Source organism: Mytilus edulis, chromosome 1, assembly GCF_963676685.1.
Source record: "Mytilus edulis chromosome 1, xbMytEdul2.2, whole genome shotgun sequence".
Classification (NCBI taxonomy): Eukaryota; Metazoa; Mollusca; class Bivalvia; order Mytilida; family Mytilidae; genus Mytilus; species Mytilus edulis.
The window spans coordinates 9,359,117-9,387,077 of record NC_092344.1 but is presented as its reverse complement, the minus strand read 5'-3'; the positions used below and the strand labels follow the sequence as shown (position 1 = coordinate 9,387,077).

The following is a 27,961-nucleotide window of genomic DNA, read 5'->3' as shown; positions in this document are numbered from 1 at the left end:
CTCCTTGTCTTTGATGGATAGTTGTCTCATTGACAACAATTTCACATCTCCAAATTTGTGTATATAAAACTAATTTCATAACTGTAATTATAGTAGATAGAGAATGTATTTGAAAGATTATGTAACCATCTGAATTGAAAGCATACTACACGACGCGTATTTAGAGGCTTCTTATTAATCATTCAGGATTCTTCATGGCCATTATTGACCTGATCAAGATTTTCGGTTTGTTCTTCAAACGTTTTCTTTCCTCTATTCTTTGACTTCTTCTTTTTCCTTTTTGGAACTGGTTGTGGTGGAAATTCTTCTTTATCAACCACACAGCCCCGTCTGCCATAATGGTTAATAAAATTTCCCCATACCTCATTACACGTTAACAACTCCTTATGTCCTATAATACACACATATATATATATATATTTATTTTTATATACACATATATATACTATTTACTGACAAAGAAATATTTACACATATATATACTATTTACTGACAAAGAAATATTTACACATATATATACTAGTTACTGACAAAGAAATATTTGAAAACTGGATTGGAAGATTGAAAATTGGCCTTGTGTAGTAGTTAATGAAACGAGCCCCTCTTTTTCAAAATAAATAAAAGTTTTTTTATATGCATTAAACGTTTCTTTGTCAGTAAATAGTATATATATGTGTATATATATATCAAGTCTTGATACTGAAAAACACCATAGGATTCGAATATGGGGAAAACCTTGTCCCAGATATATTCCTTAGTCACCTTATCATATAGAAAGTATGGCTTTTTATTAGAATGGATGGCGTGTGTTCAGAGATCTACGTTTAATGCATATAAAAAACTTTTATTTATTTTGAAAAAGAGGGGCTCGTTTCATTAACTACTACACAAGGCCAATTTTCAATCTTCCAATCCAGTTTTCAAATATTTCTTTGTCAGTAAATAGTTCGTTTCATGTTCCATTTCAAGTCTTTTAATTTCATTTTGTTTTTTTCACTTTGTTGTACATTCTGACAATAGATAATTCATATTTTGACTATGCCATATGGATGAACATGACCCATATTTTTGTTTGGCCATATGAATGAACATGACCCATATTTTTGTTTGGATATTTCTCGATACTTTAAAATAATTTTATTAGATATCATATGGGTTTTTCTAGGGGTTTTGTCTACAAATATACAATATTAGCATTGAACATTTTCAGCAGTACTGACTAGAAGAACCGGACATTTCTATCTTATCATTTTTCATTTGTTTTTACTAGTTTTGATTATTTATATTTAAGACAAATATCCTGTCAACTTACCTACAACTATTAGCCCTTTACGTGCTCTTGTCAATGCCACATTTGTTTGATGTTCGTCAGTGATAAAACCAAGGTTCTGTTTGCACCAGCCCAACGTAGGTTTTGGTTCTATTCTATAATGTGGTAAAGATCGTACCAGGCTCATGATAACATAGTCCCATTCACCACCTACATATATATCAGCATAATATTAAGAGATACCAATCATTAATTCTTTTACAGAAAATTAAACCTAGGCCTTCCATATGGATGAACACAACCCAATAAATAAAAGGAATGCGAAATGACTGCTCATTTTCATCATACGAACACATTCAAAACCTCAGCCAACAAACTCTCTTAAAACGTCACAAAATAAAGAAAGAAAGCACAACAGGTGTATTTAGTTCTTAAGTTGTCATTTCAAGCATTCCCTTTCTTCTTGCAACATAATTCAAGCGGTAAAACTCCTGAACAGTTATTTCGACAACAGCAAACATTTCATCAGTATTTTATTGGTACTAATGCAAAGTTATATTTAGTAATAACATTAAACTTCTTTGTAAAGAGAGGCGAACTATTTTGTCGGTTCCTAACTTTATTTAAGAGGTGCGAAAGATACCAGAGGGAAAGTCAAACTTATAGATTGAAAATAAACTGACAACGCCATGGCTAAAAAAGAAAAAGACAAAGACAAACAGACAGTACACAAGACACAACACAGAAAACTAAAGATTAAGCAACACGAACCCCACCAAAAACTGGGGGTGATACCATATGCCCTGGAAGGGTAAGCAGATCCTGCTCCACATATGGCAACTGTCGTAATACTTATGTTAGTACAAATCCGGTAAACAGTCTAATTCGGTAGGTCACATTCGTGAAAATAAAGGGTAAAAACGGTTATTCCATAACGGTAAACCAACTCATGAGGGCGTCCGTAAAATTTACGAAGGGATGATTCAACTTCACAGCTTGGAACTCTTGGTTTAAAAGCTTTATTGCGAGCAGCAACCCACTACCAAAGTAAATCATGAAAATGCCTGTACCAAGTCATTTGTTAGTATTTTTAGAAATTTAAATGTGACGTCACTTTGTGCGTTTAACGCTTTGGCTAGCTCGGCTGTAAATTTTTATGTGCTGTTCCTATTCTGTAGTTATTCACTACTTCGGTTTATCATGTATATCTATTATATAGTCATGTTATCAAAATTAACTGTTCGCAAAAGTATGAATTACTCTAAATAATAAGGATGTTCTTATCCCAGGCAGAAAACCTTAGCCGTATTAGGCACAACTTTTTGGTACGTTTGGTCCTTATTGCTCTTCAACTTTGTACCTGTTTTCGGCTTTCGAACTTTTTTCATCTGAGCGTCATTGGTTAGTCTTGTGTGGACGAACCGCGCGTCTAGCGTATTCTCTGTCCTATATGTTCTCCCATTTATTTGTATTGTAGTCCTGTCATGTAATAATGTCATTTTAATTTATATTTAACATTGCCATAAAGGTGGGAGGTTTGGCATGCCACAAAACCAGGTTCAACTACTATTTCATTCCTAAAGTGTCCTGTACCAAGTTCGGAAAATGGCCATTGTTATATTATAGTTTGTTTATTTGTGTGTTACAATTTAATGTTGTGTTTCTGTTGTGTCGTAGTTCTCCTCTTATATTTGATGTGTTTCCCTCAGTTGCAGTTTGTAACCCAGATTTTTTTTCACAATCTATTTATGAATTCGGAACAGCGGTATACTACTGTTGTCTTAAGTTATCCATTCGTTTGATGTGCTTTATCATTTGATTGGCAATTTGATTAGGGACTTTCGAATTTTCCTCGGTATTCAGTATTTTTGTGATTTTACTTTTTGGTTCATTGATAGACATCAATTATATCTCATTTTGAAATTACAAATACAAGTAGTAAATGATCATTGAACTCTACATGTCTCGAAAAACACGTCCATATTCTGTTATAATAAAAGTTATTGACAAACCTTGACTAGCTACAACTGTATTCACGTTGAACTTTATAAACTTTTCTGCATTTAGTGATTTCCTGATAGCTGTACACTGGGCATTATATTGACTCATGATGTTGATGTATTCTGGATCTATCAATTCTTCATCAACCAGATGTTTAAAAATCTTTACCTTTTCAAAACAAAATTATTCTATTTCTGTATTGCCAGGTTTGTATTTTTCTTTTTTTTTAAATCGGTTCCTTCAATACTACTCTAACATTAACCTAATATATAGATAATGTAGTATGGGTGCCAACTAGACAACTCTCCATCCAAGTCACAAAACGGCTCACACCGAACAGCAAGGTATAAAGATCCATAAAGTTCTTGTCCATTCGTTTTTGATGTGTCTTGTCATTTGATTTTGCAATGCGATTATGGACTTTCCGATTGGATTTTCCTCTGAGTTCGGTATTTTTGTGATTTTAATTTTGACTAGTGCAAAACCATTCAAATAGGAAAACAAACGGTTTAATCTATATAAAATGAGAAACGAGAAAATAGGAAAGTAACTGTTCCGAGTCAGGATATCGTTGATTGAGTCAGGTTTAATATACTTCCTCTCATTTTAATTTACCTTGAACATTGGTATTTTGTTGTTGCACTTTTTTTAACGGAAGTTGGTCATAATGGTGTTTAGTACAACTGTGTACATACATAAATGTCTCTTAGAAGTCTTAGAAGTATTTATGGTAAAAGAGTACTCGCAGTATTACGATTTAATGTTGAAAGAACTGTATAGTCTGAACCAAACGCCTGATTTTGGTATGTATTTTGAAACGTTCTCAACTTTGTGAATATTTAAACTATTTCAAGTTGAGACGATAATCTGCTCAGTTCGAAATTTCTTATCTCTTCCTGATAAAACAGATGGCTGAATGGACAGATAACCATACCAAAACAAAATGGCCCCAATAGAAACGTTTACGGGACAAATGCCTTAGGAAACGAAAAGGAACTCGAAATTTTCTCTTGTGATAAACAAAGATTGGTAAAGTGTACGTAAAGGAAAGTAAGTGAGAGGTTTCGCTAGCTATAAAACCAGGTTAAATCCACCATTTGTTACATAAAAAAATGCCTGTACCAAGTCAGGAATATGGCAGTTGTTATTGATACGTTTGAGCTGTCATTTGACTAGAGACTTTCCTTTTTTAATTTTCCACGGAGTTTTTTTTTTTGTGATTATACACTTTTTCAAAATATTCTAAAATTTAAAAATGTTTGCGCTTGTTTGTTTGTTTGTTGTTTTTTAGGAATTTTGGTCCTCAATACTCTTCAACTTCGTACTTTATTTGGCCTTTTTAACTTTTTTTTATTCGAGCGTCACTGATGAGTCTTTTGTAGACGAAACGCGCGTCTGGCGTATATACAAAATTTAGTCCTGGTATTTATGATGAGTTTATTTGTTGAATGTTTTTGTAAGAGGTGTTCAAAATATGATACTGCCTCATTGAAAAATCTTGAAAAAACACATACTTTATACTTAAAATAATTGCAAAAGATACGAAGATAAAAATTGAAAGTTGACAACGACATGACAACAGCCGAAATACGACAAAAAGACCAAACATACAAATCTAAAGACTGAAAGACACAACCCCTACTTAAAACTTAAACTTAAAAATTATCTCAGGTGCCCTGTAAGCGATATATTGTTGTTTAGCACTAGTGGTATCATCAGTGTAGCTCAGTTCAATACGTTAAGTCTCATTCAATGATGTCGAACTCGATGAAAATCAGACAAAATTATGGTTACGAAGATTGAACCATAGTGTTTGTCATCTTTGACACGAACCATGTATATTATGATTCAAAGAATATTGGAAGGATTCTACTCTCTCGCAGTGGAGCAGCGGTAACGACACAGTGGTAATGATATCACTATACTATGAAAATAAGAAGATCTGGTTATAGCAAAAGCGTGAACACTGCACCAGAAACCAAATGACGTAGAAGTTAACAATTACAGGTCATCGTGTAGACTCGATCAATGATCAAAACCCAAACCGTATACTGGTATGAAACCGATATCAATGAGAAAATCAAGAATAACGTTTATCTCATCTGCTAGAAGCCAGACCTTTTATAAGTCTTATATATGAAGGTTCAGGAGCAAATACAACAACAGGCTTTACATAATCCTTACTCAATCCTTAATTTACTTAATCCTTCTGAAATAAAATTTACCTTTTTTTTGTACACCTTAGCCATGCAAATATATGCATAATCAGTTCAATAACTTATAGTTCATTCAGTGGTAATTAGAAGACTTTTTCAAACATACTTTAATAATTGACATACCACATGTTCCACTTCTTCTTGGTTAGAGCAGGACTGTTCATTTCCTTCATCTGTGTCAAAAGGAAGATAATCCTCCTTTCCCGCAACATTGCAGAATATTACTGGAATATTTTTATTTATCCAAGATCTCAATGGAATATTGGTCATCCATGTACATGACGGCTTTGTTTTTAATCTATTGTTATAAAACTGATGCGAAGCAAATGCACATATTTCAGGATTCTATAAATAGAATAAAATCACTTGGATTATTGATATATTGTAGATACAGCACAGACGTCCAAATATACAGTTGAGATGATCGAAATACATATTGTTATTAACTTTAGTTTATTTGAAATGACACTGAAAGAATGCAACTAATGTTTGAAATACCGAGGATTTAAAAGCTAAACCCAAATATGTTAAATATTTAAGAATTAGCAGTTGTCTTTAGAAAAGTTCAAGTAAGCATTGGCTATTCTTTTATTTTGATTATAACAAATAATGTGGTTCTAAATGGTTATAAGGGATTATTGATATGATACATACCATTCTGTACTGTGAAGTCAAAAGAGTTGCTTTATTGGCATATCTTTCAAACAAAGACTTTTCTAATCCTAGTTTGGCGGCGTAGGTAGATTTAACAATTGGTCGTAGTTGTCTGTGATCACCAATAAGTACTACTTGTTCAGCTCTTGTTGCTATAATGGAGGTTATACTTTCGGGTTCAGTACACATTCCACATTCGTCAATGATAATTTGAAAAATCCTACCCCTTGTTCCTTTCAGAAGTTTAGGATTTGTTGCCATAGCTGTGGTACAAAATACAACGTCATATCGCTTGACCTCTTCAATAACAGCTTTAGAGATAATGCTTCTGTACTTTGTTACAACCTTATAATCAACTCCATCCGGATGTTGTTTAAACTGCCTGTCATAAGCAGAAATCTCCTCCTGGTAAGGTTTTCCCAGCTGCCTAATTAATATATGCATGGATACTCCACGCAAATTTTCGTCAGCCTTTGCTCTTTCTCCACGTGAATTTGGAGGCGTTTTTCCAGGAATAGGAAATTCCTGATCCTCAATAGAACTCCCATACCATCGAACCATTTGGGGACAGTTATCGCCTAACCTTCTCTTCATCCACCCTAAAAATTTAGATATATTTAGATATCAAAAGCGAAAGACAAACAACTTTTGTTGAAATGCTCTGTATATAAATATCATTTATCTATTTTGGGAGACTTGACTTTAGAAACTGCTTAATGGTGTCAGTTTGTAATATTTGTTTACGAAAACTAGAGGCTCCAAGGAGCCTGTGTCGCTCACCTGACATTTCTATTTACAATTGATGCATAAAATAATTGAACAATAATACTTTTGCTTTAGTTTCAGAGATATAAGCTAAAATCAGCATTTATCCCCTATGTTCTACTTTTAGCCATATCGGCCATGTTGGTTGGCAAGCGTGGTCATAGGACACATTTTTAAACTCCATACCCTAATGAAGATAGTGGCCTTTGTCCCAGTGGTTTCAGAGAAGAATTTTCTTGTAAAAGATTACAATAAATGTCGATAAATTGTTAAAAATTTACTTTAAAGGGCTATAACTCCTTAGGGGTCAATTGATCATTTTGGTCATGTTGATTTATTTGTAGATCTTACTGTGTTGAACATTATTGCTGTTTATTTTTATCTAAAATGATATACAAGATAATAAACCAAAAACTGCAAAAATTCCCTACAATTACCAATTGAGGGGCAGCAACCCAACAACGTGTTTTCTGATTCGTCTGAATATTTCAGGGCAGATAGATCTCAACCTAGTTTCAGCGGAGAAGTGTTTTGTAAAAGTTAACAGACGACGACGACGATGAGAGAAGCTCACTTGATTCGTAGGGCCAGGTGAACTAAAACCACTTACTTGCCACCAGGTCTACTGATTTGTTTGATGGACCACAGAAAATAATCTGTTTCATTTCATGACCCATCTCCTGCCATTTAAGGTTGATTTGATTAAACAGGTAAACCAGCTTGATACCTGTGTAGGTCTTTCCAGTACCTTAAATGTAAATATGAGTTTGTAATTGAAAATTATGGGAACCTTATAAGTGTATAAGTAGATCCAAAATAATGAATTTGACAGCATGTTTCTAAAAGTCATTCTGAGTTAACCTTGATCATAAACGCAAAACCCAAAACATTCAGTTTATAGGATGAAGTACTTGGTGAAAAAGAAGCATGCGATACCAAAAGAAAATTCAAAATCAAAGGTTCAAAACGAACTGACAAAGCAATGAACAAATAACATCATAAGACATACAACAATTTACAAAACTAAAGACCGAGCAATTAAAACAAAGGTTACTATGATATTCAATTTAAATGCAATTTGTTTGTAACGATAAAAGAGGGACAAAAGATCCCAGAGGGACAGTCAAACTCATAAATCAAAAATAAACTAACAACGCCCGGGTTAAAAACGAAAAAGACAAACAGACAAACAATAGTACACATGACACAACATAGAAAACTAAAGAATTAGCAACACGAACCCAATTAATTTTCACCCTTTTGCTTTCGTAAAACTTGATTTTACTGTCGCAAATATCCGTTTACCTAGCTCCGCTACGCGTCGCTAGGTAAACTCAATTTGCGACAGTAATATACGTTTTACGAAAGCCAAGCTTAAAATACAATACAGTTATCTCCTAAATTGATGCACATATTTTAATGTTCAGCATTCTTAAGTTGAATTTTAGTGGAAATAATTTGAAATGAGTTCACTTTTTCAAATGTAGAAAAGATTATTATGTCTGAAATTGATTTACATACATAGCGTCTGATATATATTTTAATGAACTTAGTAATGATCCCGGATTAACCTTTAAAAATGTACTATCCATAAATAATATTTTGTAAGCCAGGATAAAATCCAAACGGATCTATACAGAACAACCATCAGGTCCACTTTATAAGAATAAAGGCATTTAAAGATGATAAGCAATGTTATTGTTATTTATCTTATTGTTCAAATTTAATTTTATCTTATTGTTCAAATTTAATTTCTGGCTGATGGTATATCCCAAAAAACGGAACTTGTCTTTCCCTAAGCAAAACAACAGATGCCATATTTTTTTCGACTATGATCTATTTCACCAAATATTCGTAATATTTAATATTGATACAATTTTTAAAAACTTTAACTTTTTCATATCTATGTCAACATTTAATTCCTGATGATCCCATATTTCACATGTTATAACAATTATTGGTATAGAAAATTACCTGGTGGACCTTGTATTAAACTAAATGAAGTTGTCAACGCCCTCTGTATAGCATTATACTGTTGTTTGTTGTTACCAACCAATCCTATATCCGTAACGTCTGGTTCGGTGTCTCTGCCTAGTTTAAAATGGCCTTTATCTAAAGAATAAAAAAAATCAGAATTTTTTTTTGTATATGTGAATGTAACGATGACACATTTTTTATTGTATTATAAAAATATAATTTGAGCGTCTTAAACTTCCCAAATTTTACTCAACATCATGCCATTACACAAACACACAAACAAACATTTACACATTTCACAAACATGTATCTTTATATATGCAGTCTCTGATTGGTTGTTTAACATCGGATATGCTGATTCATATGAAGCCTAGGCCTTTGGCTGGATGAACATTTGAACATGCAAAAAGCTGTTGGAAAATTGGACAAGTCGGCTAGTCGTGCACTAGGCGCCCTATACGGAAAATTTATAAGTAGTGGAGGTATGACTCATCCTGTTTTCTTCAAGCTGTATGAATCAACAGTTGAGCCTATCCTATTCTATGGAAGTGGTATATGGGGAACAAAACAATATGGTGTGATTAACAGTGTTCAAAACAAAGCCTGCAAATTATTTCTAGCTGTAGGAAAACGAACATCAAACTCCGCAGTACGTGGCGATTAAGGACTGATAACGTGTTTCAATAAACAAAAACTGTCATGCATCCGTCTATTATGTAGACTAAAATAAAGACGATGACAGACTTATTTCAACGGTGTCGGACTGGGCCTCAAGACGTCGGAAAGGATGGCACAAGCAAGTGACCGGTTATATAAACTCTATTGAATGTGCAGATGTAGTCAATAACACTCAAATATCATTAAAAACAGCAGTACATTTAATTAAAGACAAACTGACAATTCTAGATAATGATGAATTTTTATCAGATCTTTTTAATGACAGAAATCAGCCAAACGGAAATAAGCTACGAACTTATCGCTTATACAAAGAAAATGTTAAAACTGAACAATACATACAGCGTAACATCCCACGTTCCGTAAGACAAACAATTACACTTTTTAGAAGTGGAGCGTTGCCTTTGGCTATTGAAACGGGACGATATTCCAGACCGCAGATACCCTTGAATGAACGATTATGTAAACTATGTGACCATTCAACCGTAGAAAATGAAATACACTTCATGATGAACTGTCCGCTCTATTCGGAAATTAGATTTGAACTTTTTCAAAATGCTAAACAGTTGATTGACAATTTTGAAATATTAACAACTGCACACAAGTTTACATCTTTAATGAAATGTGATGAAATCCAACCACTTTTGGCTAATACACTCCATAAATGTTTTATGAGACGTTAAAAATTTATATAATATTGTTTAAACTTAATGTATTGATTTAAATTTCCTTTTTTTGTAGTTTTACTTTGTAAATCTTTACTTAACGAATTTATTTTGAATTCATCGTTAAATTTTTACTGTAATTTTTACTAAAATTTTTACTGAACTAAAACTGAATTCTTACTGATTTTTTTTTAACCTTTACCCTAGTGGCGTTTTTAAGCGAACTAAACTGTAATTATACTTCTTTTGTATTTATTGTTGATTTTTATTAGTAAGTTCTATATTATTATTTTGAAGCATTCATGAATAGATATTTTATAATTGTGTGTACATATTTAATGAGTTTTAAATCATGTAAAAAGTAAAATCACAAAAATACTGAACTTAGAGGAAGATCAATTGGGAAAGTCCATAATCACATGGCAAAATCAAATAACAAAACGCATCAAAAACGAATGGACAAAAACTGTCATATTCCTGACTTGGTACAGGCATTTTCAAATGTAGAAAATGGTGGATTAAACCTGGTTCTATAGCGCTAACCCTCTCACTTTAATGACAGTCTCATCAATTTCCGATATTAGTAATGCATGACTATGCCTTTTTATAAAAAAAACATTTTCCTTCAGTATAACTGTTATAGCTTTTATTTGTATATACAGTGTCTCGTAAGTCTTTATAGGCTGGGTATTGATCCTTTTTTTTATGATGTTAACGTTGTTATGTATTTTAATGTAGATCAATATGTGACACTTTAATAAACTATTATTTATCTTATCTTATCTTATCTTATCTCATCTTTAATATAATAACTATGACAGAATTTCCTATACGTTTCAGCCATTACGGTCTTCTTCATTGGAATAAAAATTACAACGTCAATTATATAATGTATACTAAATGTTTTAGATTTTAACGAGAGAAATTTATGTATTTCTGAAAAATTATTACACCAGGGTTTTCGATATCACAAACTAGTCAAAACATTTACTAAATTTTATCATCGGTATAAAGACATCATTCGTAAATATAGCTCAACATGCAGACTTCTAATACGTTCAGGTATTTCACATCCAATTTTGTATGGAAATTTTCTTTATAAGCACAAAGGTGTCAGTATTCACCTCAGAAACTTACAAAACCTTTGAATAGACCTATTAAGAAGGGATATAATTACGATACTGTTGTCAAGTCATTAAAGATTGCATATTTTGGCGTTAATATTGAGTCACTGATAAGGTCTTTGCATCGGAACTAAACACATTTATTCTAAAAACAGTTGTTGGCATGACACGGGTTATGTTCTTCTCATATATGTTATGATGGTATGATACTAAACCCCTAACGGGAAGGATTGTGCCTGATGTTCATATGATGAAATCATAATCTTTCAGTCAGTTTAATTGAAGTCTGGAGCTGGCATGTCAGTTAACTGCTAGTAGTCTGTTGTTATTTATGTATTATTGTAATTTTGTTTATTTTCTTTGGTTACATCTTCTGACATCAGACTCGGACTTCTCTTGAACTGAATTTTAATGTGCGTATTGTTATGCGTTTACTTTTCTACATTGGTTAGAGGTATAGGAGAGGGTTGAGATCTCACAAAAATGTTTAACCCCGCCGCATTTTTGCGCCTGTCCCAAGTCAGGATCCTCTGGCCTTTGTTAGTCTTGTATTATTTTAATTTTAGTTTCTTGTGTACAATTTGGAAATTAGTATGGCGTTCATTATCACTGGACTAGTATATATTTGTTTAGGGGCCAGCTGAAGGACGCCTCCGGGTGCGGGAATTTCTCGCTACATTGAAGACCTGATGGTGACCCTCTGCTGTTGTTTTTTATTTGGTCGGGTTGTTATCTCTTTGACACATTCCCCATTTCCATTCTCAATTTTATATACATAGGTAATATATGTTTTATAACTTTACGTTTTCTACATACGTTTTTATTGTGTTTAATTTGTATGATGTTCATTATTGTGCAAAACAAATAACACTTATGACATTATTTCACACCAGGTTTTGTTCACTTTGGATATTTGTTGTGCAAAATATCATTGAATGTTGTATTTAGTTAGTGTTGAGCATCTTATTATCATTCTTGCTTTGGTGTTGTTGTAATCTTTATATGTCAATATTGTTTTGTGTTGTTGCATTCTTGTATACGTATAAATAAAGGCAACAGTAGTACATATATTAAAATTACCAAGTTTTGGCATTGAAGTTCCTAAGGCTATGGCTTTAGCTAGGGTGGTGGCTTTGTTTAGGCATTGGAGAACTGCATCGATTCTCCTTTAAAAAAAATGTAATGAGTTGATAACATTGACTCTTAAAATCACATTCTTAATTAATATCAATATGTTTATTTCTTATTATTAAAAGTTTTTGTAGCATCTATAAATTACATGATAATTCAAACTAAAAACTTTAAAACACAATAAACATAAATAAGTACTTCGACAATGAAAGATATTTGTACTTACTGATCTGCACTGGATTTGAAAATGATTTCAATGCTGTATCTATGCCTGCTATCTTCTTTCATTAGTTCAAGAGGAACCGGTTTGCTATTTCTATGAAGTCGGAATATAAAATCGGTTTTTCCTTTTCGAACTTGGGCTCTATCAATTTTTGCATGTGCCATCCAAATGATATAATCAGTGGGTGCAATATTTCCTTTGATTATATCCCATTTGTCTATTGACGGTTTGAAAATCGGACACTTTATACATATATAATCTGGACTAGCAATTTCCTTTATGCCTTCCTCATTTTCTTCATCCATTGCTTCTTCATTATCAGTGAGAAACACACTTAAAGGTGTCTTGTTTATCTCAATGTTCCTTTGGTCACAAAATCCTTTGCCTAATGAAAATTTTCCTTCATACTGTGAGAGAAATTTAACAGGAACATCATTAATTGTCGCTGTACTACTTTTAACTGAGTTTGCAGCTGATTCCATTTCTACTAATGGTTTCCACGTTCTAAGATAATCGACTGCACTTAAGTACCTCTCTTTGGACGGAGAAGTTGCGTATTGCTCTAGATATTTTACAGGGTCTTTGACATGAAGGAAACAATGTTTGACATTTTTTGTCATATCGAAGATCTCGATTTGTGGAACGAGTACACCCTTAACGGATTCGGCAGATAGCTGAAGAGGTACTATTTGTTGGTGATTAAATGTCATGGTAAACTTACAACTTTGTAATGTAATGGATCCTTCTCGTACCTCAGAACTGACGTCTTTTACTGTCTCAAAACATGATGGTATGTTTTCGACTAGTTTGTCTACGTTTTCCTTCGAATCTCCTAATTCATCATTTTTGATAGTTTCTAGTAACTTTTTCATTGTATCCCTTGGACTTTTTGCTGATGTGAATCTCTCCATTATTTCTTTCCATTTCCTTTGTTGCTGGAAAAATCCCCTGTTATGAGGATTTAATCTGTAACCATCTTCATTAATTTCCTTCTTCTTGATAGGTGTATACCCGTTGAAGGAGTATAATCTCTTTTTCCAAGTAAGTTCTAGAATTTTTCGACCATTTAACCTATCTGTCTTAAATTCTGGTTTCTTTGCAGCATTTAGATAATTTAGTTGGATAGTTTTCGAACTTTTTGGTAGATATCTATGACCTGGGAAAACAACTGATATCTCTTTATCTGAAACAGTTTTAACAAATCCATGTAAAATTTGAGGCTCTTTCATTAATTTATATCCCCATGTCAACGCCCTGCATTGTTTTTGGTAAGTCTTTGCTCGCCTTGTCACTTCATTTAAGTAACAACACAGTTCGGAAACTTCATCTTTTGTGTAGCAAGGACCCTTCTTATCTAAAGCACAATGCAATAACCGGTGAACAATGATATCTACATATCGTCGAATTGGTGATGTAAACTGAGTGTATGGAAACATTCCTAGGGTAAAATGCGAACCATCTTGTCTTGCACGTACTTCGCCTGAACATTTGTATTCTGCTCTTTCTTGGTAATCATACCACTCGTCAAGTGCTAAACACGAGAATGGATGTAGTTCATCACAACCTATGATTTGACTAGCGACTTTGTAATCCTTTCTATCGATTGCTAACAGTAGTTTTTTCCAAACCCAATGTTGGTACATGAGAAGTTTAGTATATCTTCCTGTCGGAGTTTTTTCAATTGTTAGCTTTCGATCGTGCCATAATGTTGGAGACGGCCGAATTTCCTGTAACTTTACTATCAAATCAGCATAATATTTATGGGATTCCAACCATGTTCTTACTTGCTCCGGGTTCGGTGGCTTCTGTACTCTAAGTGGAATGCAATCTTTAAATTTTTCTATAAGAAATTTCCCTATTGTATGATTAGCAAGTATCATGAATTCCTCTACCAAATAATGAGCCTCCAGTGTATCCGTGAAATCGTCATCCTCACCGTCTACTGCCATCGGAAAGTAAAACATGCCACTTCCCAATCTATTAAGCCTTTGGTTTTTAGCAAGTTTGAACAAGCAATTAACTTGCTTACATATTGAATCTGAAATCGTGGTATCAACTTTAAGAATGATGTCTTGAGCCTCTCTGTATGACAGCTGTTTACTTGATTTTATTTGACTTCTTTTAATTTTAGTTAAATGCTTTTGGAGACCTTTCTTTTTGTCAAAGGTGAAAAATATGGATATTGTTGGTCTCGTTTCTCCTGGAATTAAGCTGCACAATTTCGTACTTAATGGTTTAGGCAACATGTGGTATGGATTGATACCTTGGCCGGGATAAAAAGTTGTGGCACGCTCATAAGCTTCAACATCAATGTGGCTATCCTTTTCAATGTAAGTTGTGACATCTGCAATGTGCACACCAACTCTATATATGTCAGTTACCTCTTCGATGCTTAAAGCATCATCTAAGTCTCTAGCATTTGATGGATCAATCGTGAAAATCTCCATACCTGTTAAGTCAGTTCTATCTTTTTTACACACAAGAGGTTCATCTAATTCTAGCAACCAATTAAGATTTGCTATGGTTTCATTTTTGTACGTAGTAGGCACCTGGTGTTGAAGTTTCAAGATTTCCATTCCTGTTTTCATACCACTCTTTGCATTCAATACTTTTATAACGGCACCACGTGGGTATATGTCATGCCAACAGATCAATGCTACCAAAAATATGTAGTTCTCTATTTCTCCTGGCTTGATATTGAAAAGTTCTTTGTGTTTAAGTTCTCCCTTCTCTTTATCATAATTGTATACATCAATTTGATAATCATTTGTACACTTTCTTTTCATTATATGAAGTTTTGGTATTGCTTTTGATACTGGTCTCATTAAATGATATTCTGCTTCATCCAACATACAAACAAATACTGGGTGTTTAACGTTTGCGTGATGACATCTTTTCAAAACTCCTCTTATTTGACCATAAACTTTCAAATTTATTTTGGACTTTTCTACAGTAACATTAAGCCTTGGACCAATATGATTGTTCTTTTTGTATTCTTCTATCTCATCCTTTAGTATTTCAACACACACCTCATCGTCATTAAAAACCTTTCCTATTTTCGACCTTCCAGATATCTCAATTTCGGATTTTTCACCAGAATGGTCCGTGATTTTGCATATTGCCCTATGCGCAGCCTCAAGTTTAACTGTACATTTCTTAAATTTGTTTGGAGATCTTTTACAAAGTTCTATCATTTTTTCTTTCTCGTAGAATTCTTCGTACTGAAAGTATTGTTTCTTATGTTTTGAATGTTGGTTTAAATATCTTTCTGATAATATAATACCATTTGTAAGGACATCATGCTCATTTAACTCATTATCATGATTATGTTCGTACATCATAACACTCTGTTCGTAATAATCAATTGGTTCGCTGTCACCATCGTCTTCGTAATCACTGCTTGTATCATCAGAGCCTATCCAATTGTCTCTAGACATTTTGTCAAATTCATCATCGCTTTCGACATCAGAAACTTCGTGACCTTTTGGAATGTATATTGTTTCGTTTTCATTTGAAGAGCTGATACATTCATTAGAGCGTGAAAGTTCTTTTAAGATTTTAGGCCATTTACCTTGGAATCCATTCCATGAAGTTGGCATTGTAAATGATTCCAACGGTTCATTTACTCTTTTTGCTGAAACAGTGTTTGTTTAAAATGATTTTCTCATATAACATGTAGCAATTTTATAGGTGATTACTTCTATGAGTTGGATCAGAAAAACAAAACATACAAATTCTTCTTATTCAAAAAAACTCGTTAAATCGTTTAACCTTTCAGCACTAAATAAAACCAATGCCTTTGTTTGTATAAAAAGTGCAACAGAAATTTTAACATCAATTGTCATGAGAGAGACACATACAAATGTAAACACGACGTGTGTACTTCTGTGTTGACGTGAAAGATCAATGATATAGTCATAATTATTAATTAACGTTCAAGCCTCACTAATGAGTCTTTTGTAGACAAAACGCGCATCTGGCGCAAATACAAATTTCAATCCTGGTATCATTGATGAGTTTTTTTACTAATAGATAAATAAAGAGGACTATAAGCAAACCTAATTCTGAGAACACATATCCTGATAATTGAAAATCGAAAAATCGTATCGTTTTCTGTGGGATGATGAGTCAATCTGTAAAGAGTAGAATAAAAAAATACCAACCTCCAAGAAAAATTTAAAGGTCCCGATCAAATGGCAAAACTTAAGCTCAAACACATTAAACGAATGGATAACTACAGTCATATTCCAGACTTGGAACAGGCATTTTCTTGTGAAGAAAATTCGTGGATTAAACCTTCTAATAAAGCTAACTGAACCTCTTATTTGTGTGACATTCATCGAAGTACCTAAACTCGATGATCGAATGCGATCATTGATATTGTGAGGTTTGAACACTGGAAAAGAGCCCCGTGCGCTATTCTAACCAAGTTGTGTGATTAAATTAAATCCGAATGTATTAGCTAGTTGCTAACTCCGTGTAATTTGGTTCATTCACATTGATCATAACAAAAGTGATGTTTTACAATTAAATTGAGAACATAAACACACAATATCTAAGACTACTTACGACGATACCGTTTCTTTTTCTGATGGTTTTCCTTTATTCCTTCCTGTTTCATTCTTTGCTGTAATGAATATCAATTATTAAAAAGTAAAATAACAACAATTCCGAACTCCAAAGAAAATTGTAAACGGAAAGTCTCTAATCAAAAGCTCAAACACATCAAACGAAAGAATAGCTGTCATATGCATTATACATATTACAGACATTTTCTTAAGTCTCAAGTAGAAAAGGGAGTCTTAAACCTGGGTTTAAAGCTAGCTAAACCTCTCACTTGTATAAAGTAAAATAACAAAATGACAGAACTCTGCGGAAAATTCGAAACGGAAAGTTATAAGTAAAATCGCAAAATCAAAAGTTCAATCGTACTGATCACAGACGTCATATTTCCTACTTATTACTGGCATTTTCTTACGTAAAATTGTGGGTTGAACATGGGTTTATAGCTTATGAATTCTGCCACTTGTATGACAGTCGCATAAAATTCCAATACATTGACAACGATGTGTAAATAAAACAAACACACATAATAGGTAAAAATGTCAAAACTTGGGGGTACAGCATTCAACATTGTGTTATAATCTTAATCACTATATCGGTATTATAGAACTGTTTGACATGTATGACAATTTTTTGGTTATTTTGCGATTAATCAATGAAGCTGTTCCAAACCATTTGGAAACACTTATGCAGGTTGATCAAAATATATGGGGATAACACTATTAACAATGTACAAACCTGTTTAATACCAGTATAATTAGAATCCTTAACATATTCATTATCGCTATCAACAACTTCGTCCTCTATCTTCCTTTGTTCTTCTTCTAATTTGTATATTTGATACAACATAGGAGTAACAGCTCCCTGGTCTTCCTGTTGGTAAAAGATCAATACACTCAATATAGATTCCAAAATAGCACATCAGACGCGCGTTTCGTCTACAATTGTCTCATCAGTGTCTTTTTAAAAAGAAAAAAAAGATGGCTAACTGTGTCAAAATGAAGTATGAAGTTAATAGCTTTTGAGGACCCAACTTTCGAAAGATATTGCCAAATACAGTTAAGAAACTAGCAATCTATTATATAAAATCGCTTCTCAGGTATCTCTATTTCACAAGGCCATATGTCAGTTTTTGTTTGTTTGACAATAACTTTACAAAATATACTCACAATTGTTGATATGGTTAGAAATATTTGAGTTCTTATTCACTGTTAAATTTTTTTTCTTCAACTCAATTTCCAAAACTATACTACTTTCGGAAATGCAGAACAATTTATTTATATAATGATGAAATAGTAGCAAAAAATAAGTTTTGTTATATATCTTATCCTTCCAATTGGTATTTTATGTCCATTACCTTAGTTGTTGCCAATTCGAGGTAATGATCAATCTTCTTTTTCGCAATATCTATATTTTTCAGCTTGATGAGGGCTTCAATCCATACAAGAAAAAACTTTTTGAACGCTAAATTTCCTGGTTTTAACGGAGAGTGAGCATCAACTGTAAAAAGTAAAAGATCAGTACTAGTGTGTATTGTTAAAGTGACACGTTAAAATGCGCATCTGGTGCAGAAAAAATGTACCGTTTATGCTTTTATTACCACTGGGACGAAGCCTCTACCGGTGTAGTGGTATAAACCGGTCATAAGGTATCAACAGCCCAGTAGCCAGTACTTTGGTACTGTCATGAAAATACATAAAATTCGTCCTTTAAATTATTTAAAATTAAGGATTGCATCTTCCTCATACAAAGCTCTGATTTCTTGCCCAGCTTTGGCTATACTTTTTAGTCAGTCCTTTTTTTGTTCATAGCTCTTCGTATTTTTAATAAGCTTTGGATTTTCAAATATTTTGGCCTAGAGCATCACTGAAGAGACATTGATTGTCGGAATGCGCATTTGACATTTGAGAAATCCGGTATATCTTTAAAAATTAAAAAAGCACAAAATCATCACAGATACCAGCATAAGAAATTTGTACCTCAACCGACTTTCGGCAGGAAAACTGGCAATCCTTGTCAATTAAAATTGGAGTCAAACACAATTTGTGACGAGGAGGATTAGAACTCAGAACATCAGAGTTGACTTTAATTAATACCAGTTTGTAGAAGAATATGTTTGCAACACAATCAAAGGTTTACAATGAACAGGAACGAAGTTCAATATATGTATATAGATTCTACCACTGCATCGAGTGTAATACGATATTTATCCACTCGAGACAGTTATATTTTCAAATTTAAAACGCGAGGCTTGCCCGAGCGTTTTAAATATTTAAAATTTAACTGTCGAGAGTTGATACATATCGTATTACACGAGATTTGATGGTGGAATCTGTTTTTCTAATGATTTTCTAACATTATGCAGGCAAACTTATTCCTTCTTTTCGAATGATATGCAAAGAGGATGTTTTCTTTCTATGTGACGTAATCAGGCATGGTCGCCTTTTTTCATGCCGTCGCAATAGGAAATTCAGAGGAAAGCAAGAAAATTCGACGTCATAATCTGATTTTAACCAATGAAGTACTGAGATCAAACGAACCACACGTTGATTAATCTTTTTTTATACAATGGATGCAGAAAGGGATAAATTGACGAAGAATTAAAGAAACATATATAACTAACAAAATACGTCTTTATTTTCAAGAAAAACATTTTTGGTAAAATCAACAAACGTGCTTCATAATTAGGTATCATTTAGATTGCATTGACGTTGCGCACGATGTTGTTACTACTTAGCGTTTCACGACGTCCCTTAAAATGATGCTATTTCGACGATGTCAAAGAAAGTTTCAGGCATTCAAGCATATTATTAATGAGGTCAATTTACTGTTGTGAATTTGGTAACCGATTTCGGTTTGTCTGAAAAGGATAGTTTAACAAATAAAGCTCAAAGTGATCGAATAGATTTTTTTTAAATGAATATTCATTTACAGGATTGTCAGTCTTTCCAGGCCATAATTGACAAATTTTCTTTCGGCAGAAGTTCGCATTAATGGATCTGATACATTAATTTCCAAATTTACACAGATTTATTTTTAATATAGATAAGATTTTGAATTCATTTTTCTTATTTTTTTATATATTTATACATTTGTACATACTCCTTTTATTGCATTTCTTCCCGTTTCCGTTTCCGTTCTCTTTCTATTTTTTTAAGGAAGTTAAACATTCGTGATTCATGTTTTAAATTTTCTCCTTTTTTTTTCCGAATTTTTGTGGTATATCCTTTGTTTGCTAAAATTGTCAGCAATGGGGTTTATCTATTTCATTGTATCAACAGAAAAAGTTATATGTATCTTTTGACGCTTTAAAACTTACAGATAGGCAATGTTCCTTATATAAAACAAATATGCTATAAAAAAATACCTATCCCGATATATATTTTTTTTTATATCGATCTCATCTGGTCAACATTTGAATTTAAACTTAAACTATTCCTTTCTCATACATTGGTTGTATTATAATGTATACATGTATTTTTATTTTATGTCCAGTTCAATTACGTTTTGCGAACGTTGGGACAAAACGGCTTTACTTTTTGAAACGATCCAAAAAAAAACTCGTTGCCTAACGAAAAAATATAAAACGCTTTATTGTTTAAAAAGAAAAACAGAAAAACCGTTACTGACTGTTTTATTTTCTATGATATAAATATGCTTATTTGATAGATAACGTGTTAAAACCTGAATTTATTTTTTTCGGGACAAGATGGTTTTACTTTTTGGAAGTCATTGCAATAGAAACTATACGCATTGTTTCCGGCAAAAAAAATATCATGAACCAGGAAATAAGTAAAAAAAACTTTCAAAATATGATAAATATTTTCCTTTCAGTTTTTCTCAATTTCACGTTATAAATGCGCAAACCCGAAATATACTTGCATATGCTTGGACATTTTTCAAATTGTTTAAAATAACATTTTCCGGATTACGGTTTCAGTGATATTGATTTTGCTTTAAAAGAGGGACGAAAGATACCAAAGGGACAGTCAAACTCATAAATCTAAAACAAACTGACAAAGCCATGGCTAAAAATGAAAAAGACAACAAACAACAGCACACACGACACAACATAGAAAACTAAAGAATAAACAACACGAACCCCACCAAAAAACTAGGGGTGATCTCAGGTGCTCCGGAAGGGTAGGCAGATCCTGCTCCACATGCGGCACCCGTCGTGTTGCTTATGTGATAACAAATCCGGTAAATAGTCTAATTCGGTAGGTCACATTCAGGAAAGGGAAGGGGATTGTAGTTACGACGTAAGGAACAGATCCGATATCATTTGTGATACGGTTATTCCATAACGGTCAACCAACTCGTGATGGCGTCCGTAAAATTTACGAAGGAATGATTTCAACTTCACCATTTGGTACTCTTGGTTTAATAGATTTCTTGTGAGCAGCAACCCTATATCAAGAAAATCATGATATGAAATGCAAGCACGGGAATATCGTATCAATTGGGAGATATATACCCCGTATGCAGGTGCTGCTGGAATGTTGCTACTTAGAAATGGAAAGTTCACAATTGGAAAGCTGAAATCATCTCTTTTGTCGTAAAGTTTTGTTTTCAACCGACCCTCATTGTCAATTTCTAGATGTAAGTCAAGATATGAGGCCGACTTAACTGTATCTGTAGTATCCTTTATCTCTAGCTCGATTGGATAGATGCGTTCCACATAGTCTCCAAATTTTGAATTATTTAGTGAAAGAACATCATCTATATAGCGAAAAGTAGAGTTGAAGGATAGTGCTAACTTCTTATCTTTCTCCCTAAGAAGTTCCTGCATGAAGTCAGCCTCATAATAATAAAGACACAAGTCGGCAAGTAGAGGGGCACAGTTTGTTCCCATTGGAATGCCGACAGTCTGTTGAAAACCACGTCCTCCGAACGTAACAAATATGTTGTCAATCAAGAAATCAAGCATCTTGATAATATCAGTTTCAGAGAATTTTTTGTTCGAATCAGAGTGATCCTTTACAAAGTATCATTTATCCCTCCCTAAGACAAGATACTTGTATCTACGTTGGCCATTCTTTTTTACGAAGCAAAGCAATACCAACTCTTTCAATTTGTCTTTTAGTTTGGAATGTGGAATACTAGTGTACAGAGTAGAAAAGTCAAATGTTTTAATACTGTTACAAGATGAAAGAGAGTTAGATTGTATGTACTCTAAAAGATCTTTGGAATTTTTAAGTATCCACATCTGATTCACGCCCCCTCTAGAATAGGCAGTTTCACAATAACTTTGAAGCCCGTCTTTGATTGCTGATAAAATAGATGGTAATAATTTAGAAAGAGGTTTCGTGGAGCACTTGGAAGACCCAGCAATATACCGTTGTTTGTAAGGACACTTATGTAGTTTAGGTATCCAATACAGTGATGGCAGATCCAGTTCTTCATCTTTAACACGCGAATAACTATAACAATAGCAATATTCTTGTGAAGTTTTACGATGATCAGAGAAAAAATACCGTAGAAAAGAAACGGAATTCGGATCTTTTGCACACAAAAAGAAAGGTTGGACATAACTTTTTTGCAAATACATGGGATAATTAGGTGCTATAATTCCCGGTTTTTTAAATTTCTGTTCCTTTTTTACTTTAATTTCAATAATTATCAAAGGCATCAGGATTATAATTTAGTACGCCATACGCGCGTTTCGTCTACATAAGACTCATCAGTGAGGCTCATATATAAATACTTATAAAACCAAACAAGTACAAAGTTGAAGAGCATCGAGGATCCAAAAGGTTGTGCCAAATACGGCTAAGGTAATCTATGCCTGGGATAAGAAAATCCTTAGTTTTTGAAAAATTCAAAGTTTGTAAACAGCAATTTATAAAAATGACCACATTATTGATATTCATGTCAATACCGAAGTGTGATGTAATGAATTCAATCAGAAATCATTATATTTTTATCGAACTGACCAGTCTACGTATTTATTTTTATGCTAAACTATAGCAAAATGGAATTGGTACCAACATCGTGCGCAACGTAATTACATGTAATTGGTGAATGACCACAATTGCATGAATTTTTGTAAGAATGATTTTTAAGTTGCAATACTGTGAATTGTTAAAACAAATGCTACAATATTACAAAACATATGTCCAAATATGGTTGCTTACTTTTCTTGCAAATATGACAAGCGTCCCGATATTGCCCCTGAAATTAAAAAAAAATGCAACGTATAACAAAAAAATTTGTAGTTCAAGTGGTAAAATTGCAATTCACAATGCATATTTATACCAATATGTTTTAACCTTACTATCAGCATTTACGTTCCAGAATTTACTGACGTAAAACCTGGTTCTTATTTTAGTCTTGTTGTTGTGCAATTGTATAACAAATTATGTAATATAAAATAGTCAATATGAACGCCGCATGTCACTTTCTATCTTAAAATTTGTGTTACATATAAAAAAGAAGATGTGGTATGATGGCCAATGAGAAAACTGTCCACAAGAGAAACAAAATGACACAGACAGTCTATGGCCGGAGTTTAGAGTCTAGGGCTAACAGTATGTTGTTTGAGTAAAAGTAAAATATCACAAATGCCAAACTGCGGGGAAATATCAAAACGGAAAGAACTTTAACACACGGCAAAATCTAAAGCTCAAATATATTAAACGAATGGAAAACAACTGTCATATTCCTTACTTGGTACAGGCATTTTGTTAAGTAGAAAACGGTGCATGTGTTAGTTTAAGATTCTAAATCATTAATGAGTTTTTATTTTTGTTTGATTTCGTTTGGTACAGCCAAAATCGCGTAAAATTCCATTATATTGAAACCAATGTGTGAGCAAAACAAACAGAGATAATAGAAACATTGTAATACTAAGTACTTTGTTCATTTACCAAAACGTTTGTAGTTTTTTTAGGTGAAAGTAAATAATACTAAACTCTGATGAATTTAAGAACGGAACGTCTCTTATCAAATGGCAAAATCCAAAAGCTCAAACACATTAAATGAATGGAAAACAACTGTCATATTCCTTACTTGGTACAGGCATTTTGTTAAGTAGAAAACGGTGGATGTGTTAGTTTTAGATTCTAAAACATTAATGAGTTTTTATTTTTGTTTGATTTCGTTTGTATTGTTAACAACAATAAAATAGTAACACATATACGTATTTCTTATTATGTTATTCTTCAGTTAAAGGGGCACTAGCTACGAGATAAATAAAAAATCTAAAGTAAGATTTTTCTGGTTCAACCAATAATGAAAGTGAAATAGTGAAACAATAATTCGCTTTTAACACCCAAATGGTTCAATTTTGTCAACTTAAGCTAAGAAAAATTGACAATTAGTTATTCACTTGCAAGTGAATAAGTCGACCTCATTAAATTCGTGTGAACTTCAATTTAACCCCTAGCTAGAGATTGACAACGCATGCTTTGTATGTGTACTGGTTATTTAAAGAAAAGAATAACAACAATGAAAGTGAAACAAAAGTTAATCATTTAATAACTGATTCGATCCACATAAAATCATTTCCATACGGGTAAAAACATATATTTTTAATCTATAAAATAAAATCACACAGACCTATAAAAATCCAATTGCACGTGTTGACTGAATCTATTCATATCTTTATTTATGTTTGCATCGCTTATATGGTCATCTGAGGTCAAATAGATAGTTAACTAGATGGCGTCTGGACTAAAGTACACACGAAACGAACCTACATACAACCGATCCCATGCTCTGTAAACTGTTTATTTTAGACTTTTGATAGTTTGGATAAATGTTTTACATTGTTATAAATCAAATATGAAAATTTGAGTCTGATCGGTGACCATGAATTTGACAGCTAGTGCCCCTTTAAATAGAGCCAGGATTTATATTTTATGTAATACAAAGTGCTGGTCAATTAATAACACAAACTGTAATACATACCATGAAAAGTAAACATATTGTTATCTGCAAAGAGATATTTCTTGAATCTTCGACGATGCAACCTGGGTCACTCAGATTCTCCTTCATGATGATCAAGGAAATGTTTAAGTCAAGATACACATAGAAAGCCTTTGTGCAATAGAATTTAGCATTTGCTTCCATTAATTCATCAGCTGAATCTTTTATACTTCTTATTAATCGTATTAGGCGCTGGAAAAAAAAGCAAATGCAAGAAAAAAAAATGGAAACAACACGTTATAAATTTCATGCGTCCGAACCACTTTTCTGGATTTACCTTCGCCATAAATGCTCAAAGCCGAATAATTAAAAGCCAAAGATGTATGTATCCGAAACCGTTGAAGTGCTCTATAACTTTTAAAAATAAAAACCAAACTCTTCTTAGAGCAACTTTGACTGAGGGAGGTAAAACCTTAGTTTCTTTATAATTTATTAATTTATAAACCGACAAATTAAGAAAGGTTTTTAAATATCATGTCCGTACCGAATAATTGACTACCAACCTGATGATACCCTCGTAAACTGATAGTTCCCAAGCGAGAGTATCTACCAAGTGCCGACAAAATGAAAACAACAGGTTATTAATTTCATGCGTCCAAAGCGATTAATACTTTCGGTTTAAACATTACGTTTAATTTTAACAAATCGGTCATTTCTCCATCTTGCATTAAAAGAATACAACTTACCAAAAAATGGGTTAACAGATCAACCCTTTTTGATTTTGATTTTTTTTTTCATTTTTAAAACCAGTTTTAATCTTTTAATATAAAATAGATCTTACTCTGTAGTCACCAGTGGTCAACATTTCTTCAATGGCAGGAATCCAGAGAACGCTGGCTTCTAAATGATGTATACGGTAAGGTTCTATTGTCTTCCTCCGGAAAAATTCTATACAAATTATAAAATTTTCATCTTTAAATTTCCTTTGTTTCTTTAATAAAAAAAAAGTTTACAATATGACTGAAATGTGCACTTATAAAACAACATTTACTTGCGCTGAAAAAAAGCTGTTATATAAGTTGTGATAGTTTGCATTGAATAAAAATACCAACTTATTAATCCGGTGATTGTTTGCCTTTTATTTTTAATTTCCTAATTTCCTTTCACCTGGCAGAATACATACCTTGGTAATAACGCTCCAATGTCAACTCATTATCTGCGCACTAACGAAAAGAAAGACGAAATAACAAATAAGTTTGTATACATTCTTTGTATTATCAAGCAGCGTTTTGAGCTAGCCCTTAATTTGCTTTCGATTATATTGTATACATTGAAAATATAACGATTTAAGAAATAGAGTATGGCGTCAAAGTCATTTTATTACGACATGTCAATTATGGATGTCAATTGTGGATTTTACAGAAGAAAGTAGCTTATCTAAAATCATTTTACATTAAAATGGTTTAAGAATATTCATCTAAAATTTTAATACATTTTGTGTCATTATGAGTTTTTTAGATAATTTCTGTGTATTTTTTATTTTTTCTTGTATCTTGTTGAATATGACTTTTTATGATTGAAATGAATATGGAAAAAGGCGTCAAAAAGACATGATCCAAACGAAATAATCAAAACACATCCAGAAACCAACTCACAAAAGGTTAAACGGTCATAGAAATTTAGATACCAAAATGTTCGTCAAGAGGAGCAATATCTGACTTGCATCCGGTATAACCTTTGATTTTCCCACTTGATTACGAACTTTCCGTTTTAAACTTTCCTCGGGGATCATCAGTATTTTTGTGATTTTAATTACTTTTGTCTTACTCCGTTTGATGTTTCAACGGTTTACTCAGGTTGGTTGGTTTTTGGCTTTAATTCGTATATTCTAAATCATTTTTCGAAAATTGAACATCGGTTTATATTTTGATTTAGCATTTTTTTGTTTGGAACACAAAGAGACTGTAACTATCAAATAATGAGTAAAATATCTCTTTGGTCATAGTACAATTTACAGGAAACATAAATGCATCATAAAACTGTACTAAAGTTTCAATTTCTGTACGCAATATTATCTTTGGACTTTGGATATCCTATTATATTTTTCCAAAAAAGTCGTCCAATGCATTATTAAATCTATATCACACGCATATATGGTTCTAACTTGTTTCAAACCGTTTAAATTTAGATTTACCATACTTCCGCCATGATAAACCTCTATAAGCGTGGCTTCAGATTCTTCTTCAGGGTTTTCAGATTCTTCTTCAGGGGTTTCATATTCTTCCATTTGCTGTGTTTGCATGCCAAATAACCCTCTTGTATCATCTGTTATCGATGTATTACTCTTTTCATCAGTTGCGACTGAATCATCACTGTAATAAGGATCGATGTCTGAAAACGAATCGTGCTCTGTGACTACATTAACATGAAAAGCAGGGTTACTTTCAATCCCAGGTAAGGGACAGTCGTCATCGGTATTCTCCATGTTCAACAAGAAACAAAAGTGTCAACTGTAATTTAGAAAAAATAGTACACCAATTATTTCACATTTCACTAATTTCTTTTATCTTGCTTTTTTGATTGTTTGTTTTTAGATTTGATCATCGACAAACTACTGTTCTCTCTAGCTTGCACTGTTTACTTTTTTGTCAGGTGTATATTAAAAGAAGACATTTGTTGCTCAAACGCTTGTTTGGCCATTCTACTTACTTTGTTAGAATGGTTACTTAATTTTTAATATTTGAATATAATGTATGTGCAGTATATTAGTATGCATGATTTGATTGGACGATTGATATTACCGTTTAATTATGTGTATCTTTTAATTG

General features: G+C 32.8%; 1 protein-coding gene across 1 annotated transcript; it reads right to left on the bottom strand.

The window, feature by feature from the left end:
- Positions 1-39: 39 nt before the first annotated feature.
- LOC139523437 (3'-5' exoribonuclease HELZ2-like) lies at positions 40-27,686 on the bottom strand. Its single transcript, XM_071317485.1, has 17 exons — positions 27,328-27,686; positions 26,317-26,356; positions 25,975-26,081; positions 25,176-25,385; positions 23,402-23,438; positions 18,622-18,764; positions 18,003-18,137; positions 17,271-17,328; positions 12,705-16,335; positions 12,428-12,513; positions 8,881-9,018; positions 7,517-7,654; positions 6,142-6,740; positions 5,611-5,832; positions 3,283-3,439; positions 1,313-1,480; positions 40-391 (listed from the first exon to the last, which is right to left on the bottom strand). Exons 1-17 carry the CDS (start codon positions 27,616-27,618, stop codon positions 183-185), a joined length of 6,369 nt encoding a protein of 2,122 aa, XP_071173586.1. The 5' UTR covers positions 27,619-27,686; the 3' UTR covers positions 40-182.
- Between the last annotated feature and the right edge of the window lie 275 nt (positions 27,687-27,961).